The 21,121-nt window shown below is 41.5% G+C and overlaps 1 protein-coding gene across 2 annotated transcripts in view; it reads left to right on the top strand.

Moving 5' to 3' along the window:
* LOC124148924 (DNA polymerase epsilon catalytic subunit A-like) overlaps positions 1-21,121 on the top strand; it is a 98,181-nt gene that overhangs the window by 4,360 nt on the left and 72,700 nt on the right. The window contains exons 3-12 of one of the 2 annotated variants that reach the window (XM_048398521.1): positions 274-354; positions 1,931-2,068; positions 3,866-4,020; positions 5,546-5,614; positions 13,001-13,133; positions 14,146-14,253; positions 18,954-19,064; positions 19,560-19,645; positions 19,768-19,887; positions 20,675-20,735. In XM_048398521.1, coding sequence (XP_048254478.1) covers positions 274-354; positions 1,931-2,068; positions 3,866-4,020; positions 5,546-5,614; positions 13,001-13,133; positions 14,146-14,253; positions 18,954-19,064; positions 19,560-19,645; positions 19,768-19,887; positions 20,675-20,735 — 1,062 coding nt within the window. Of the gene's footprint in view, positions 1-273; positions 355-1,930; positions 2,069-3,865; positions 4,021-5,545; positions 5,615-13,000; positions 13,134-14,145; positions 14,254-16,008; positions 16,026-18,953; positions 19,065-19,559; positions 19,646-19,767; positions 19,888-20,674; positions 20,736-21,121 lie in introns of those variants that run through there. The other variant, XM_048398522.1, reaches the window with a different exon arrangement.

Genomic DNA, 21,121 nt, shown 5'->3' on the forward strand with positions numbered 1-21,121 from the left:
CGATAAACAACAAGCAAACAAACAAACAAAAAGGTTTGTCAGCACCATACCCGTGCTCGTGGGTTTCACCAAAGTGGTAAACGTCTGAGACCTGCATCACTTCGGGCTTTCCTCCCACATTAAGCTGACTCGCGGTGATATTACTGTAAACCTGTTAAAGCGACGTTAAACACTAAAACCTAAAGTTTTTAAAAAATTAATGTGATTTAATGAAAACGTAGCAATTTTGATGAGCAAGAAACTGTTGTGACTTTTTTAATTGTTTTGTTTTAGACGGATGTGCTTGATGAAGATAAGCGACTGGTCAGTGCTGTTGATTATTATTTCATCCAGGACGATGGAGCACGTTTTAAGGTATGTGCGGCCATAATGCATTGACATTGGAAATTCCTGGCTCTCAGGATCATTTTCAGTACATTTTAGTGCAATTTATGGATAACAACTTCTTTAATACTGCAAAAAGCGATGTTTCGGTATAGATCCTTATACCGTTGTCCTTGCTTGTCAACGGTATAAGGATCTATACCGAAACGTCGCCTTTACAGTGTTAAAAAAGTTGTTATCCATAAATTGTGTCTACTTTGTTTGTCATCCGTCAACTTCTAAGTAAAGCCTATCAAACAATTCATTTTAGTGTTATATGGATCATCTGCATAATACCTGCGAGTAATTCTGTTACCGTATTCGACGTAATAAGCGCCCCGCTCTTATAAACGCCCATGGCGATATTTGCTTATATTTTGGCTAGTGAACAAGCCCAATTAGCCCCCCTTCCAATTTATCAAGGTACACAAGACTTATTTGTTCGTGTATAATACGCACTCGTGTGTTATATGCACCCTTAATATGGGCATTTATATTCTAGAAAAATGTATCTGTCGTATATAAACAGTTCAGACTGTCAGCATAAACCACGAAATTTATCTTTCAACTCTGTTTTTTCCACCTAAGTAATATTCTAAAAAGAGCCCCCTATTTCTAATTTTGAGAGCGCCCTGGGTGCTTATTATGTCAATTACGGTATATGATATATATTGCCATGAATCCTGTATTTTGGCTGTCAGATTTTCAACACATGTCCTCTTCATTGTTAGCTATCCATAATCAGTTGTGTGGGTAGTAGCGTCTTGCCGTCCAAAGCCTGAAGATTTTCGTGATTAAATCGGCTATTTTTGGTCTATAAATACTCAATCAACCCAAGGGAGTTAAAATGTTTTGAATACCCAAAGAAAACTATAAATACCCAGTGTCGATGATAACTTGAGAGTATATACTCAGAGGCTCAGAAAAAAGCCCTGTCAAAATGTTCTTGAATAAAAGAGGTAGAATATATTACTATTTTCAGAGCTCCAGATAAGCTTTTGGTGTTGTGGGTATTTTACCCATGCATTTTAATTCATTGGGTATCAGTAATTCTATCTGGGTATTCAAATTTCTGTTACCCACTAGTTTTTACACATGTGGGTATTTAAGTTAAATATTTAAAAACACCATTCATCTAGTCCCTGCAAACTGGTGTCGTGTAGGTTCGAGAGCTTTATAGGACTCAAAAATACCACGATACTTCCACAAGAAAGTGTGGTGGCAAATGATCATGATGTAACTGTCATCGTGGAGTTTGGCAAGGTTGACGGAATGCCCGTCTATAATTTCAAAACAAGTTGCTGATTTGCTAATCGAATACGCAGGGTTACTTCACAATATTTTGATGATACGCACAAGTTTTATTTTTGTAGCGTATCTGTAATCGTTGCTTATTTGATACGCACAAGTTTTATTTTACTGCATATTTCTGCCTTTCTGATGCATATTTTACACAGATACGCAGCTTATCTGGAGCTCTGTATTTTGTTTGCTCTGTCAGTGACATTAAATATTTGAAATTTTCTCAGATTACCAATTTTTGAGCGACGTTTTTTTGTTTTTTTAGGTGACATTGCCTTTCAAGGCCTACTTCTACGTGGCCACAAAGCAGGACTGTGAGCGAGAGGTGGCTTCATTTCTGACACGAAAGTTCTCCGGGAAAATTGCCACTATTGAAAGTGTTGTGAAAGAAGATCTTGACTTGGTAAATCTGATTGTTGTGAAATTGCTATTCAGAATTGCGTACCTTAGCGTGCCATAATTTAAGATTCATTCGGATTGTGATTCTTTGTTTGTTAACCGCCTCCGTGGTCTATTGGTAGAGTGTCCGCCCAGGGAGCAGAAGGTCTGGGGTTCGATCCCCGACCGCGTCATACCAAAAGACGTTAAAAGATGGTACTTGTTGTTACCCTGTCTGGCGCTCGGCATTAAGGGGCTAAAACAAGGACTGGTCGGCTCGGAGTCAGTATACTGTGTCTGAATTGGGTATTCATGTTAAACTGCAGCATGGTATCTCAGTGAGCTAGCACTATAAATCGGCATCAGTCCGGACTAGTACAAGCAGCCACACACGTGCATGCACATCGCTATATAAGTGCAATAATCTTGGATGCGACGTTAAACCCCATTTCACCTCACCTCACCTCACCTCTTTGTTTGCTAGCACCTCACCCTTGTTCGATAACCAGAGAGGTCAACGCCCTGCACATCTTCCGGAGGCAAGCGTGTCCACTAGCCTATATCAAAGCCAAGGTTCTACCCTTGTCACATCAAGGCCACTTTTCTTGGCACGACCCTGGCGCCACCTCCTGTAGATCTCGAGTTGTGCCCCCTGTAATGATAACGTGATATCCAATCAGATCGCTGTTCTTATCTTGTATCGCTTGACAAAGATGGCATTCGCGATTTAATCCCTGGCACAAAAACATAGGGAATTGTTGGGGGCTTTAAAGATGAAAAAACATCTGTGTCAACAAAAACATGCAGCGGTAATTCACTTGCATACGAAGGTGTACCAGTCGGGGATGTTGATTTTGTGAAACGTCCTCTGATTGGACTATCGATATGTGTGATAGTCCAATTATATTTAGCACAGGAAAGTGGGCTTGATGTGGCAAGGGTGGAAACAAGACTTTGATAAAAAGGCTACTGGACTCTCTTGCTTCGGGAAGATGCATCCTACATTACTTTGGGCGTTCTCCCACATCAAGCTAACATGCATTGAAATATTGTTGAAAATGGCACTAAACCAAACGTCAGTGTGGTTTACAGTGCTTTGCCTTGAAAATTATGACTGAGGAGAAAGTAGAAAAAGCTTCCTCCCAGCATAACGATATTTTACAGAATTGATTTTGTGCAGGGTCTTGAGTAACAGGTCTAATACATCATGTCTTTGTTTTAAAAGATGTAGGGGTCAGCAAATACGGCTTTCAGTCCCTCGGACCCCCAAAATTAATACCCCTGGCAAATCCCAATCTCATTAAAATCAGATCTTAGTTCTCCCTACCGCTAAACAAAGATCTGAGGACATCCAATTAGGGGTCACGTCAGAACGACCTTTCATCCAACCAATCAGAGCGTTGCTTACCAGATCATGAAAGTGACAGTTGGAATGTGATTTCTCATCCTGCAGCCTTGAACTTTAAACTTTAAAACGGGGTATTCCGAGCGATATTCACCAGCTTAATGACTGAATCTATACAATCTAGATCATATATTAGCCATTCGAGAATGTTTGAGTTTCAAATTTGTAAGCGAGAATTTGTTTCGAAGCATAGTCGAAATAAGTGCTGTAAAGCACGAGAAAGCTGCATTCTGATTGGCTAATGTCGACTTCTTGCTCAGTAATTCTATTGGTCGGTCAGAGTTTGCGAAAGGTCGATATGACGTGACCCGTAATGGGATGTCCTCAGATCTTTGTTAAGCGTCAGCGAGAACTAAGATCTGATTTTAATGAGATTGGGTAAATCCCAGTCAGTCAGTATGTTGGCTACTGTTTCAGCATAATCACCTGGTGGGGTTGAAGCGGAAGTACCTCAAGCTCTCCTTCCTCAGTGTCGAGGATCTCATGAAAGTTAAGAGGGAGATCTTTCCTGCCGTCAGGAAGAACAAGGAGAGAGAGAAGCAGAATGAAGCCTACACTGCCATGCTGACCAGGTGAGCTATTAGCAGAGCTACAGATAAGCAGCGTATTTCCGTAAAATACACCCCCAAATTCTCAAAACCCAATTACTTTTAATTAACCTGTGTACAGAAACGCATGCATTTAATGAAAAACTCAAATGTATAAAAACAGGTCGCGTAAATTCCCAATGAAGCTTTTTCAGCATGCATACAACGACACCAATTTCCGAAACACAATTACGAGCAAATTTACTTTCCGGGTCAAGCCTATTTAAAACAGTAATATACATCTAAAACATTATTTTTCATATTTCTTTTTAAAATCTTAAAATGTTCACTAATTTTGGGAGAAACCCAATAGAGTGATTAATAGATGAGTGAAAAAATATTGGTTACCCAATGAAAAATATAATAACCCAATTAAAATAGAAACCCTACAGTAAAAACTCAATTGCTGAAAAAGTTATCTGGAGCCCTGTATTAGACTTCATGGTCCCAGTATTTCATATCCCCTGGGAGGCGGTTGGGTAGCCTAGTGGTTAAAGCGTTCGCTCGTCACTCCGAAGACCCGGGTTCGATTCCCGACATGGGTACAATGTGTGAAGCCCATTTCTGGTGTCCTCCGCCGTGATATAGCTGGAATATTGCTAAAAGCAGCGTAAAACCATACTCACTCACTCATATCCCCTAGGGGGAGAGGACGTAGCCCAGTTGTTGAGGTGTTCCCTTGTCACACACAATGCCTGGGTTTGATTCTCCTCTTTGTTATTGAACAAAACATCGGTGATATTAAGGTAAATACTTTTTTTTTTTAACAAAGTCAGCTTGTCTGTTCCCATCAGGGTTTCCCCTTGTCTAGGTTAAATATCCATTTGTAGCGACTTCGTCTCAGAATATTGAAAAAAAAAGAAGAGAAAATTGTGACTGAAGTTTGTGTGAATGACATATAGATCTAACTAAATGACTTCAGAGTGAGTGAATATGGTTTTACGCCGCTTTTAACAATATTCCAGCAATATCACAGCTGGGGACACCAGAAATGGGCTTCACACATTGTACCCATGTCGGGAATCGAACCCGGGACTTCAGCGTGACGAGAGAACGCTTTAACCACTAGGCTACCTGACCGCATCAGGTTACCGCCCCTAAGTTACTTCAGCGATGACATCTTTGCACTGAACATGATGCAGAAAGAATTAAAACTAAATAATTTTCATCCATAATTTTGTTGAAAGTTGGGACTTGCAAAAATAAATAGGGAGTGGTAATTTTTAGAGTTGCCTGTCCACAAGTCCACAAGGACTGGCAGTTTCAAAAGCCTCGGGAACGCTGTGAATGTACAGAAAAGAAATGTGTCAAGGGTACAAATGGCACATTGTTGGTCTCCTTTCAGAGAAATCAGTATGTGTTGATGAACTGTCGCAAAACTATTTTGTCCCCTTCAGAAGTCCTTAGCACCTCAGTCCTGCTGAGGTATGGAGGATTATTCTCCTCTCCTGTACCTTTAAGTGTAGGTGTAGAATGCATACCCGGCTGAGTGTGGTTTGTGTATTTTCAGCCACTTGACAGGAGAAGATGGTGTCTCCAAGAAGATAGCAGACCAGATGGACAACATCATTGACATCAGGTCAGTTTCCTATTAGAAACATTGACATCTGGTCAGTTTCGTGACTACATTGACATCAGGTCAGTTTCGTGACTACATTGACATCAGGTCAGTTTCGTGACTACATTGACATCAGGTCAGTTTCGTGACTACATTTACATAAGGTCAGTTTCGTGACTACATTGACATCAGGTCAGTTTCATGACTACATTGACATCAGGTCAGTTTTGTGTCTACATTGACATCAGGTCAGTTTCGTGACTACATTTACATCAGGTCAGTTTCGTGACAACATTGACATCAGGTCAGTTTCGTGTCTACATTGACATCAGGTCAGTTTCGTGACTACATTGACATCAGGTCAGTTTCGTGACTACATCGACATCAGGTCAGTTTCGTGTCTACATTGACATCAGGTCAGTTTCATGACTACATTGACATCAGGTCAGTTTCGTGACTACATTGACATCAGGTCAGTTTCATGACTACATTGACATCAGGTCAGTTTCGTGACTACATTGACATCAGGTCAGTTTCGTGACTATATTGACATCAGGTCAGTTTCATGACTACATTGACATCAGGTCAGTTTTGTGTCTACATTGACATCAGATCAGATTTGTGACTACATTGACATCAGGTCAATTTCGTGACTACATTGACATCAGGTCAGTTTCGTGACTACATTGACATCAGGTCAGTTTTAATCGTGGTAGGGTGAAACAATGCACCAATGAATGGTTAGTTTTCCAGCGACAATATGATAGTTTTTTTCTGTATCAATATCAATACTTTCTTGTATATATATTTTTTACTTATCCTGCATTACTTCTTAATGCATTCACTTCTTACCTTATGACAACTAGAAGGGACAGCGTAACAGCGATGGTCCTGGGTGAAGAAATAAAGTAGTTGTGCTAAAGTCCCACTTTCACTGACCACCGCCTTGTCCCGTGACCTTGATGACACCCAAGGTCATCTTCTTCACATCACTGCTTGTCGCACTACAACAAGAACGTGTCCCAGCCGAGCTCTCCTTTTGGATTAATTTATACCTTCAGTTTTTGTCTACAATTCTAAAATTGATCTGCGAAGGGTGATCATGTATTCTTTTCATATTACTTTCACCATGTTGTGTAGTTTTATGTGAATTAATTAGGGGTCAAAAGACTCTGTCTTTTTTGCCGCCATTTTGAATTGTGTTGCAATTGTTTGCCTGCCAAGGTAGTCAAATTGTTTACAATTCTCAGCAAGGTATGTATAACATATTCATGTGTTTTAATACTACTAGCTTTGGTGTTACATTGAGTTGCGTGTATATGAATTATTGTATATACTTTCAAGGCGTCCAAGGTGTGCGAAGTTTTGGGTCTCTACTTTTAACTACTCATTTAATGACACCCCTAGCAATTTTGTCAAAATGTGTTGTAATTAGCGTCCCAAGCTCACGACTAGATACAGCCGCTATGAACATGTGTCTACAGCTAGCTTTTCCTTTTAAACATGCTCTAATATGCTGATTGTCAAGAAGTTTCCTCATGATTTGATGTGAATATGTGTATAGTGATGTGTATCGTGACCTTGCTATAAAGATCAGGTCAGTTACATGGTCTCATTGACATCAGGTCAATTACATGCCAGCAACATTGAGATCAGGTCAATTTCGTGGTAGCAACATTGATATCAGGTCAATTTTGTAGCAGCAACATTGACCTCAGGTCAAATTTATGGCAGCTACATTGTCATGAGATCAGTTAGGTGGCAGCAATATTGGCAACAGGTCAATTTGGTGACAGCAACATTGACATCAGGTCGATCATGTGGCAGGAACATTGACATCAGGTCAATTACATGGCAGCAACATTGACATCAGGGTAATTACGTGGCAGCAATATTGACATCAGGTCAATTACTTGACAAATGCATTGACATCACGTCAATTACGTGGCAGGAAAATTGACATCAGGTCTATTAGCTGGCTGCAACATTGACATTACATCAACTACGTGGCAGCAACATTGACATCAGGTCAATTACGTGGCAGCAATATTCACATCAGGTCAATAACATGACAGCAACATTGACATCACATCAATTACGTGGCAGCAACATCGACATCAGGTCAATTAGCTGGCAGCAACATTGACATCAGGTCAATTACGTGGGAGCAATATTCACATCAGGTCAATTATGTGACAGCAACATTGACAGGACAATTACGTGGCAGCAACGTTGACATCAGGTCAATTTCATGCAGGAATATTCACGTCAGGTCAATTATGTGACAGCAATATTGACATCAGGTCAATTACGTGGCAGCAACATTGACATCAGGTCGATAACTTGGCAGCAACATTGACATCAGGTCAATTACGTGGCAGCAACATTGACATCAGGTCAATAACGTGGCAGCAATGTTCACATCACATCAATTACGTGGCAGCAACATTGACATCAGGTCAATTACGTTGCCGCAATATTCACATCAGGTCAATTACGTGACAGCACTAATTTGACAGGACAATTACGTGACAGCAACATTGACATCAGGTCAATTCCGTGAGAGCAACATTGACATAAGGTCAATTAGCTGACAGCAACATTGACATGAGGTCAATCACGTGACAGCAACATTGACATCAGGTCAATTACGTGACAGCAACATTGACATCACATCAATTACGTGACAGCAACATTGACATCAGGTCAATTACGTGGCAGGAATATTCACACCACATCAATAACGTGGCAGCAACATTGACATCAGGTCAATTACATGACAGCAACATTGACATCAGGTCAATTACATGGCAGCAACAATGACATCAGGTTAATTACGTGGCAGCAACATTGACATCAGGTCACTTACGTGACAGCAACATTGACATAAGGTCAACTACGTGGCAGGAATAGTGACATCACGTCAATTAAGTGGCTGCAACATTGACATGAGGTCAATTAGCTGGCAGCAACATTGACATCAGGTCAATTACGTGGGAGCAATATTCACATCAGGTCAATTACGGGACAGCAATATTGACAGGACAATTACGTGGCAGCAACATTGACATGAGGTCAATTAGCTGGCAGCAACATTGACATGAAGTCAATTACGTGACAGCAATATTGACATCAGGTCAATTATGTGGCAGCAACATTGACATCAGGTCAATTACGTGGCAGCAACATTGACATCAGGTCAATTACGTGACAGGAATATTAACATCTGGTCAATTACGTGGCAGCAATATTCACATCACATCAATTACGCGGCAGCAACATTGACATCAGGTCAATTACATGGCAGCAACATTGTCATCAGGTCAATTACGTGGCAGGAATATTCACATCACATCAATTACGTGGCAGCAATATTGACATCAGGTCAATTAGCTGGGAGCAACATTGACATGAGGTCAATTACGTGGGAGCAATATTCACATCAGGTCAATTACGTGACAGCAACATTGACAAGCGGTCAATTACATGGCAGAAATATTCACATCACATCAATTACGTGGCAGCAACATTGACATCAGGTCAATTATGTTGCAGCAACATTGACATCAGGTCAATTACATGGCAGCAACATTGACATCAGGTCAATTACGTGGCAGCAATTTTCACATCACATCAATTACGTGGCAGCAACATTGACATCAGGTAAGTTATGGGGCAGCAATATTGACATCAGGTCAATTTTTTGGCAGCAACATTGACGTCAGATCAATTACGTGGCAGCAACATTGACATCAGGTCAATTACTTGGCAGCAACATTGACATCAGGTCAATTATGTGGCAGCAACATTGACATCTGGTCAATTACGTGACAGGAATATTGACATAAGGTCAATAACATGGCAGCAATATTCACATCACATCAATTACGTGGTAGCAACATTGACATCAGGTCAATTACGTGACAGCAACATTGACATCAGGTCAATTATGTGGCAGCAACATTGACATCAGGTCAATAAGTTGCAGCAACATTGACATGAGGTCAATGACGTGACAGAATATTGCATCAGGTCAATTAGCTGGCAGCAACATTGACATCAGGTCAATTGCGTGGCAGCAAAATTCACATCAGATCAATTACGTGGCAGCAACATTGACATCAGGTCAATTACGTGGCAGCAACATTGAGATCAGGTCAATTATGTTGCAGCAACATTGACATCTGGTCAATTACGTGACAGCAATATTGCATCAGGTCAATTAGCTGGCTGCAACATTGACATCAGGTCAATTGCGTGGCAGCAAAATTCACATCAGATCAATTATGTGGCAGCAATATTCACATCATGTCAATTACATGGCAGCAATCTTGACATCAGGTCAATTACATGGCAGCAACATTGTCATCAGGTCAATTACGTGGCAGGAATATTCACATCACATCAATTACATGGCAGCAACATTGACATCAGGTCAATTAGCTGGGAGCAACATTGACATGAGGTCAATTACGTGGGAGCAATATTCACATCAGGTCAATTACGTGACAGCAACATTGACAAGAGGTCAATTACATGGCAGCAATATTCACATCACATCAATTACGTGGCAGCAACATTGACATCAGGTCAATTATGTTGCAGCAACATTGACATCAGGTCAATTACATGGCAGCAACATTGACATCATGTCAATTACGTGGCAGCAATTTTCACATCACATCAATTACGTGGCAGCAACATTGACATCAGGTAAGTTATGGGGCAGCAATATTGACATCAGGTCAATTTTTTGGCTGCAACATTGACGTCAGATCAATTACGTGGCAGCAACATTGACATCAGGTCAATTACTTGGCAGCAACATTGACATCAGGTCAATTATGTGGCAGCAACATTGACATCAGGTCAATTACGTGACAGGAATATTGACATAAGGTCAATTACATGGCAGCAATATTCACATCACATCAATTACGTGGTAGCAACATTGACATCAGGTCAATTACGTGACAGCAACATTGACATCAGGTCAATTATGTGGCAGCAACATTGACATCAGGTCAATAAGTTGCAGCAACATTGACATGAGGTCAATGACGTGACAGAATATTGCATCAGGTCAATTAGCTGGCAGCAACATTGACATCAGGTCAATTGCGTGGCAGCAAAATTCACATCAGATCAATTACGTGGCAGCAACATTGACATCAGGTCAATTACGTGGCAGCAACATTGAGATCAGGTCAATTATGTTGCAGCAACATTGACATCTGGTCAATTACGTGACAGCAATATTGCATCAGGTCAATTAGCTGGCTGCAACATTGACATCAGGTCAATTGCGTGGCAGGAAAATTCACATCAGATCAATTATGTGGCAGCAATATTCACATCATGTCAATTACATGGCAGCAATATTGACATCAGGTCAATTACATGGCAGCAACATTGTCATCAGGTCAATTACGTGGCAGGAATATTCACATCACATCAATTACGTGGCAGCAACATTGACATCAGGTCAATTAGCTGGGAGCAACATTGACATGAGGTCAATTACGTGGGAGCAATATTCACATCAGGTCAATTACGTGACAGCAACATTGACAAGAGGTCAATTACATGGCAGCAATATTCACATCACATCAATTACGTGGCAGCAACATTGACATCAGGTCAATTATGTTGCAGCAACATTGACATCAGGTCAATTACATGGCAGCAACATTGACATCAGTTCAATAACGTGGCAGCAATTTTCACATCACATCAATTACGTGGCAGCAACATTGACATCAGGTAAGTTATGGGGCAGCAATATTGACATCAGGTCAATTTTTTGGCAGCAACATTGACGTCAGATCAATTACGTGGCAGCAACATTGACATCAGGTCAATTACTTGGCAGCAACATTGACATCAGGTCAATTATGTGGCAGCAACATTGACATCAGGTCAATTACGTGACAGGAATATTGACATAAGGTCAATTACATGGCAGCAATATTCACATCACATCAATTACGTGGTAGCAACATTGACATCAGGTCAATTACGTGACAGCAACATTGACATCAGGTCAATTTTTCGGCAGCAACATTGACATCAGGTCAAAAGTTGCAGCAACATTGACATGAGGTCAATGACGTGACAGAATATTGCATCAGGTCAATTAGCTGGCAGCAACATTGACATCAGGTCAATTGCGTGGCAGCAAAATTCACATCAGATCAATTATGTGGCAGCAACATTGACATCAGGTCAATGACGTGGCAGCAACATTGAGATCAGGTCAATTATGTTGCAGCAACATTGACATCTGGTCAATTACGTGACAGCAATATTGCATCAGGTCAATTAGCTGGCTGCAACATGGACATCAGGTCAATTGCGTGGCAGCAAAATTCACATCAGATCAATTATGTGGCAGCAATATTCACATCATGTCAATTACATGGCAGCAATATTGACATCAGGTCAATTACATGGCAGCAACATTGTCATCAGGTCAATTACGTGGCAGGAATATTCACATCAGGTCAATTACGTGGCAGGAATATTCACATCAGGTCAATTAGGTGGTAGGAATGTTGACATCAGGTCAATTTCATGCAGGAATATTCACGTCAGGTCAATTACGTGGCAGCAGTATTCACATCAAGTCATTTACGTGGCAGCAACATTGACATCAGGTCAGTTTTGCGGCAGCAACATTGACATCAGATCAATTACGTGGCAGCAACATTAACATCAGGTCAGTTATGCGGCAGCAACATTGACATCAGGTCAATTACTTGACAGCAACATTGACATCAGGTCAATTACTCGGCAGCAACATTGACATCAGGTCAGTATCAGTTTCTTAGTATCTTGAAATTTCAACTTAGTTTTTTTAGATTTTAAGAAAAAAATATAAACAAATGGCCCTAAGAGGCCTCTGTTTGGGTACCTTCGCACTGTAATATCGCCTTGCATGTGTCACAGAATGTGACCACACTTTATCATCCAAAATTGCCTCCCACAGGTGATATGGCTTGATCTCATCAAAGCGATACATTGTAGATATCACTGCAATGAAATTGCATCGCAATGCTTTTCAGACCATTGTGACATCATTGGTTACCATGACGTCACAATCAAATGACATCACTAATGGCTCTGCTACTGAAGCTGTTAGCAGTACTTTTTACACTTAAGACACTGTTTATTACTGTCTACAAATTGAAAAAGTTGGAAGAATGATGTTGGATGATAAACAGAATCTCACCCTCGTGTCTTTTGATATCAAATATATCATCCCTCAACAAACCTCAGAGTTTTCACTTTTATCAATTTGTGTTGATATATTTGATATCAAAAGACACTCGGGTGAGATTCTCTGTATGACTTAAAGTATACGAAGGTTTGAATAGTCTTTACAATTCGCTTTTGTTTCCTTTCCAGGGAGTATGACGTCCCCTACCATGTCCGTGTGTCCATTGACTTGAAGATTTTTGTGGGTCACTGGTACTCTGTGAGGGGGAGAGGGGGCGCGCCCCCCGAGATACGGCAGCGGGAGGATCTTGTTGACCGACCGGTAAGCACTTGGTGCAGTTGAAGTAATGACCCATTAAAATCCGGGGTAGAATAGGTCTTCAGGTCTCCCTGGACTAGTGGTAGAGGGTCTGCCCAGAGTGAGTGTACTGCGTCTAAGTGGGGTATTCATGTTAAACTGCGGCATGGTATCTCAGCGGGCTAGCACTATCCGGATTAGTACAAGCAGCCACACACACACACGTGCATGCACGTCGCTATATAAGTGCAATAATGTTGGACTCGATGTACATGTTAAACCCAATTTCACCTCACCTCACCTCACTTCACCTCACCTCACCTCACCTCACCTCACCTCACCTCACCTCACCTCACCTCACCTCACCTCACCTCACCTCACCTCACCTCACCTCACCTCACCTCACCTCACCTCAATCAGTACAGACTAGTCAGATAAGTGATAATCCCATGTTAGAATAGACCCCCGGAAACCTCCCGACGTTCGTCATGATCGGGTGGTCAGGCTCGATTGACCTGGTTGATAGTGTCATCATACCCCGATGGGGTGGACCTTTCCTCACATAATTAATCAATGGATTGTCTGGTCCAGATTCAATTATTTACAGGGTGCCAACATATTACTTCAAAGGACCGCCTCCATTGTCTAATGGTAGAGCGTCCGCCCAGAGAGTGGAAGGTCCGGGGTTCGATCCCCAGCCGCATCATACCAAAAGACGTAAAAAGATGGTACTTGTTGTTACCCTGTCTTGCCCTCGGCATAAAGGGGCTAAAACAAGGACTGGTCGGCTAGGAGTCAGTTTACTGTGTCTGAGTGGGGTATTCATGTTTAACTGCGGCATGGTATCTCAGTGTGCTAGCACTATAAATCGGCTTCAGTACAAGCAGCCACACGCACACACATACACGTGCATGCACGTCGCTATATAAGTGCAATAATCTTATAATAATAATAATAATAATAATAAACCCCATTTTACCTCACCTATTACTTCAAAACTGTTCATCCTCATGATATTCTTTTAATAATATTTCAGGATCCAGTGGTGTTTGCGTACGACATTGAGACAACAAAACTACCCCTGAAGTTCCCTGATGCCCAGATAGACCAGATTATGATGATATCCTATATGATAGATGGGCAGGTATGTGTGATATCCCATATGATAGATGGACAGGTATGTGTGATATCCTATATGATAGATGGGCAGGTATGTGTGATATCCTATATGGTAGATGGGGAGGTATGTATGATATCCTATGTGATAGATGGGGAGGTATGTGTGATATCCTATATGATAGATGGGGAGGTATGTATGATATCCTATGTGATAGATGGGGAGGTATGTGTGATATCCTATATGATAGATGGGCAGGTATGTGTGATATCCTATATGGTAGATGGGGAGGTATGTATGATATCCTATGTGATAGATGGGGAGGTATGTGTGATATCCTATATGATAGATGGGCAGGTATGTGTGATATCCTATATGGTAGATGGGGAGGTATGTATGATATCCTATGTGATAGATGGGGAGGTATGTGTGATATCCTATATGATAGATGGGCAGGTATGTGTGATATCCTACATGAAAGATGGTCAGGTATGTGTGATATCCTATATGATAGATGGGGAGGTATGTGTGATATCCTATATGATAGATGGGGAGGTATGTGTGATATCCTATAAGATAGATGGGGAGGTATGTGTGATATCCTATATGATAGATGGGGAGGTATGTGTGATATCCTATATGATAGATGGACAGGTATGTGATATCCTACATGATAGATGGGGAGGTATGTGTGATATCCTATATGATAGATGGGGAGGTATGTGTGATATCCTATATGATAGATGGACAGGTATGTGATATCCTACATGATAGATGGGGAGGTATGTGTGATATCCTATGTGATAGATGGGGTGGTATGTGTGATATCCTATATGATAGATGGGGAGGTATGTGTGATATCCTACATGATAGATGGGCAGGCATGTGTGATATCCTATATGATAGATGGGGAGGTATGTGTGATATCCTATAAGATAGATGGACAGGTATGTGATATCCTACATGATAGATGGGGAGGTATGTGTGATATCCTATATGATAGATGGGGAGGTATGTGTGATATCCTATATGATAGATGGGCAGGCATGTGTGATATCCTATATGATAGATGGGGAGGTATGTGTGATATCCTATATGATAGATGGGGAGGTATGTGTGATATCCTATAAGATAGATGGGGAGGTATGTGTGATATCCTATATGATAGATGGACAGGTATGTGTGATATCCTACATGATAGTTGGGGAGGTATGTGTGATATCCTATATGATAGATGGGGAGGTATGTGTGATATCCTATATGATAGATGGACAGGTATGTGTGATATCCTACATGATAGATGGGGAGGTATGTGTGATATCCTATATGATAGATGGGGAGGTATGTGTGATATCCTATATGATAGATGGGGAGGTATGTGTGATATCCTATATGATAGATGGGCAGGCATGTGTGATATCCTATATGATAGATGGGGAGGTATGTGTGATATCCTATATGATAGATGGGGAGGTATTTGTGATATCCTATATGATAGATGGGCAGGTATGTGTGATATCCTATATGATAGATGGACAGGTATGTGTGATATCCTATATGATAGATGGACAGGTATGTGTGATATCCTATATGATAGATGGGGAGGTATGTGTGATATCCTATATGATAGATGGACAGGTATGTGTGATATCCTATATGATAGATGGGGAGGTATGTGTGATATCCTATATGATAGATGGGGAGGTATGTGTGATATCCTATATGATAGATGGACAGGTATCTGTGATATCCTATATGATAGCTACGAGTAGAGGATATCCTATATGATAGATGGGCAGGTGTGTATGTATGACTGGCAGAATTTTGGATGTGTTTCTGGGGTTTATGATATTGAGAAAAGCTATGGATGGTCTTTAGGACCATCTGGTACTGAGCATCTGTGGATGTGTTTCTGGGGTTTATGATATTGAGAAAAGCTATGGATGGTCTTTAGGACCATCTGGTACTGAGCATCTGTGGATGTGTTTCTGGGGTTTATGATATTGAGAAAAGCTATGGATGGTCTTTAGGACCATCTGGTACTGAGCATCTGTGGATGTGTTTCTTGGGTGTATGATATTGAGAAAAGCTATGGATGGCCTTCAGGACCATCTGGTACTGAGCATCTGTGGATGTGTTTCTGGGGTTTATGATGTTGAGAAAAGCTATGGATGGCCTTCAGGACCACATGTTACCGAGCATCTGTGGATGTGTTTCTGGGGTTTATGATGTTGAGAAAAGCTATGGATGGCCTTCAGGACCATCTGGTACTGAGCATCTGTGGATGTGTTTCTGGGGTTTATGATGTTGAGAAAAGCTATGGATGGCCTTCAGGACCATCTGGTACTGAGCATCTGTGGATGTGTTTCTGGGGCTTATGATATTGAGAAAAGCTATGGATGGTCTTCAGGACCATGTGGTACTGAGCATCTGTGGATGTGTTTCTGGGGCTTATGATATTGAGAAAAGCTATGGATGGTCTTCAGGACCATCTGGTACTGAGCATCTGTGGATGTGTTTCTGGGGCTTATGATGTTGAGAAAAGCTATGGATGGTCTTTAGGACCATCTGGTACTGAGCATCTTTGGATGTGTTTCTGGGGTTTATGATATTGAGAAAAGCTATGGATGGTCTTTAGGACCATCTGGTACTGAGCATCTGTGGATGTGTTTCTGGGGTGTATGATATTGAGAAAAGCTATGGATGGCCTTCAGGACCATCTGGTACTGAGCATCTGTGGATGTGTTTCTGGGGTTTATGATGTTGAGGAAAGCTATGGATGGCCTTCAGGACCACATGTTACTGAGCATCTGTGGATGTGTTTCTGGGGTTTATGATGTTGAGAAAAGCTATGGATGGCCTTCAGGACCATCTGGTACTGAGCATCTGTGGATGTGTTTCTGGGGTTTATGATGTTGAGAAAAGCTATGGATGGCCTTCAGGACCATCTGGTACTGAGCATCTGTGGATGTGTTTCTGGGGCTTATGATATTGAGAAAAGCTATGGATGATCTTCAGGACCATGTGGTACTGAGCATCTGTGGATGTGTTTCTGGGGCTTATGATATTGAGAAAAGCTATGGATGGTCTTCAGGACCATCTGGTACTGAGCATCTGTGGATGTGTTTCTGGGGCTTATGATGTTAAGAAAAGCTATGGATGGCCTTCAGGACCATCTGGTACTGAGCATCTGTGGATGTGTTTCTGGGGCTTATGATATTGAGAAAAGCTATGGATGGTCTTCAGGACCATCTGGTAATGAGCATCTGTGAATGTGTTTCTGGGGCTTATGATATTGAGAAAAGCTATGGATGGTCTTCAGGACCATCTGGTACAGAGCATCTGTGCATGTGTTTCTGGGGTGTATGATGTTGAGAAAAGCTATGGATGGTCTTCAGGACCATGTGGTACTGAGCATCTGTGGATGTGTTTCTGGGGCTTATGATATTGAGAAAAGCTATGGATGGTCTTCAGGACCATCTGGTACAGAGCATCTGTGCATGTGTTTCTGGGGTGTATGATGTTGAGAAAAGCTATGGATGGCCTTCAGCACCATCTGGTACAGAGCATCTGTGCATGTGTTTCTGGGGTGTATGATGTTGAGAAAAGCTATGGATGGTCTTCAGGACCATGTGGTACTGAGCATCTGTGGATGTGTTTCTGGGGCTTATGATATTGAGAAAAGCTATGGATGGTCTTCAGGACCATCTGGTACTGAGCATCTGTGGATTTGTTTCTGGGGTGAATGATGTTGAGAAAAGCAATGGATGGCCTTCAGGACCATGTGGTACTGAGCATCTGTGGATGTGTTTCTGGGGTTTATGATGTTGAGAAAAGCTATGGATGGCCTTCAGGACCATCTGGTACTGAGCATCTTTGGATGTGTTTCTGGGGTTTATGATATTGAGAAAAGCTATGGATGGCCTTCAGGACCATCTGGTACTGAGCATCTGTGGATGTGTTTCTGGGGCTTATGATATTGAGAAAAGCTATGGATGGTCTTCAGGACCATGTGGTACTGAGCATCTGTGGATGTGTTTCTGGGGCTTATGATATTGAGAAAAGCTATGGATAGTCTTCAGGACCATGTGGTACTGAGCATCTGTGGATGTGTTTCTGGGGCTTATGATGTTGAGAAAAGCTATGGATGGCCTTCAGGACCATCTGGTACTGAGCATCTGTGGATGTGTTTCTGGGGCTTATGATATTGAGAAAAGCTATGGATGGTCTTCAGGACCATCTGGTAATGAGCATCTGTGAATGTGTTTCTGGGGCTTATGATATTGAGAAAAGCTATGGATGGTCTTCAGGACCATCTGGTACAGAGCATCTGTGCATGTGTTTCTGGGGTGTATGATGTTGAGAAAAGCTATGGATGGTCTTCAGGACCATGTGGTACTGAGCATCTGTGGATGTGTTTCTGGGGCTTATGATATTGATAAAAGCTATGGATGGTCTTCAGGACCATCTGGTACAGAGCATCTGTGCATGTGTTTCTGGGGTGTATGATGTTGAGAAAAGCTATGGAGTGGCCTTCAGCACCATCTGGTACAGAGCATCTGTGCATGTGTTTCTGGGGTGTATGATGTTGAGAAAAGCTATGGATGGTCTTCAGGACCACATGTTACTAAGCATCTTTGGATGTGTTTCTGGTTTATTAAAACACGGATATTGTATGGTTGTATTTCAGGGCTATCTAATACAGAGAATCCATGTTTGCATTTCAGGGCTATTTAATATGTAACAGGGAGATAGTTTCTCAAGACGTGGAGGACTTCGAGTACACACCGAGACCTGAGTTTGAGGGACCTTTCATTGTTTTCAATGAGCCAGATGAGGTCAGTTTCTAAGTTTGATGTTATCTTCTATGGTCTTCTATCAAGTTCTCATTGTTTGTAAATCCCTGTGCAGAGTTCCATCCCTTAGTTGTTCCAGGATCTGCTACAATAATGTTACACACTGATAGAAATGAAATTCTCTTCCATCTAGTATAAACCCAGGCCAGTTTCTATTTGAGCTTGACCCGTGAAGATCCGGGGAAGAATAGGCCTTCAGCAACCCATGCTTGCCTTAAAAGGCGAATATGCTTGTCGTAAGAGGCGACTAACGGGATCGGGTGGTCAGACTCGCTGACTTGGTTGATGCATGTCATCGTATCACAATTGCGTTGATTGATGCTCATGATGTCAATCACTGGATTGTCTGGTCCAGACTCGATTATTTACAGACCGCCGTCATATGGCTGGAATATTGCTGAGTGCGGTGTTAAACAACAAACAAACAAACAAACAAACTTTAAGAGCTACAGTCAGACATATTATATTATTTTTCAGGTTTCATTGATCAAGAAATTCTTTGAGCATTTCCAGGAAGTACGACCCCAAATCTGTGTAACATACAACGGAGACTTCTTTGATTGGTATGTTGTCATGGTAACGAGATGATGGTGATAAAAGAGTTGAATATGCTTTCACTTTCACTATGACATGTTTGAAGGTCAAATCTGTGTGGAAAAATAGTGAAACATTGTTTGCCCAACAGGCCGTTCGTGGAGGCGCGGGCAGCTGTCCATGACATGGATATGTTCCGGGAAATCGGCTTCCAGAAGGACAATCAAGGGGAATACAAGTCCAGGCACTGCATACACATGGACTGCTTCAGGTGAACTGTGGAATAATAATAATAATAATAATAATAATAATAATAATAATAATAACAATAATAATAACAATTACGCTGTACCCTTCCTTTCATATTCCTTTGGTGTTGTTGATTGGACGAAACAAGAAATTCAAGGTATTGACACCCTCACACGAAAAATCAAGTCAGGCAGTAGATCCTACCACCCTCGCTCTCCCTAATTTTCCTATATATTTACCAATCATAATGGGAGGGCGTGGTTTGATTAACGTTGGGGCTCTTCATGATAGAATTGTTTTGTGCACTTTTGCACACATTTATTTGTCTGATGATCTCTTGTGAAGCATGTCAAGGATAAAAACAAGACATTCCACAGTTTTCGTAAACCAGCCAAGGATGTGGGACATAATCTCAATGTCAGTGTTGATTTTGTTGATCATTCTGTACAACTGGACAGTACAGAAATGAGTGTCAACCAAGCAAAGTGCCATATCAAATCAGCCCTGACTCAGTTTTTCAAGGAGGGCATATCTGAACGACCACTGCATCGAGTTAATGTGCAGTGTGTTGAAAAGATCAGCAACCCTGCAGAGTCCTTCGCTTGGATGAAATCAGCTGGCCTGAAAAGTGAAACAGAAGGCTTTCTGTTCGCTGTTCAGGACCAGTCACCTTTGATGTCTACCACCGTTGACTTCAGGGCTTGACTTCAATGCTGGTCCTCTGGTCAGTGCCTAGCAGAAAACATGGAGGGTCGGTTGTAAGTCAGTTACCAATCAGACCCTTAATTGACACAAATTGTTTATTACAGATGGGTGAAACGAGACAGCTACCTGCCTGTTGGAAGTCAGAATCTGAAGGCTGTTGCCAAGGTAACCAATCAGTCGGTCAGGAATTATAGAAAATTACAGATTTATTTTAAAATCTATGATGTTTTCTTCATAAAAGGTCAAATTATCCCAGTGTCTTCTGCGTTTTGGTTTTAGAAAGATATGTCAGTGTAACTGCAACCTGGATGACTATCAATTTCATATTACTATTCTTTAGCATCTCATAGTGGCTATAGTCCAGAAACCTATGATTGTGGGTTCGAATCCCGGTTCGCCCCGGTTATGTTTCTAGGTTTGTCGGCACCATACCCAGTGCTCGTGTATTTCACCGAAGTGGGAAACATCTGAGACCTGCATCACTTCGGGCTTTCCTCCCACATTAAGCTGACACGCCGTGATATAACTGGAATACTGTTTAAAGCGGCGTT

Source organism: Haliotis rufescens, unplaced genomic scaffold (genome assembly GCF_023055435.1).
Source record: "Haliotis rufescens isolate VD_foot unplaced genomic scaffold, xgHalRufe1.0.p SCAF_18, whole genome shotgun sequence".
In the NCBI taxonomy this organism is placed as follows: Eukaryota; Metazoa; Mollusca; class Gastropoda; order Lepetellida; family Haliotidae; genus Haliotis; species Haliotis rufescens.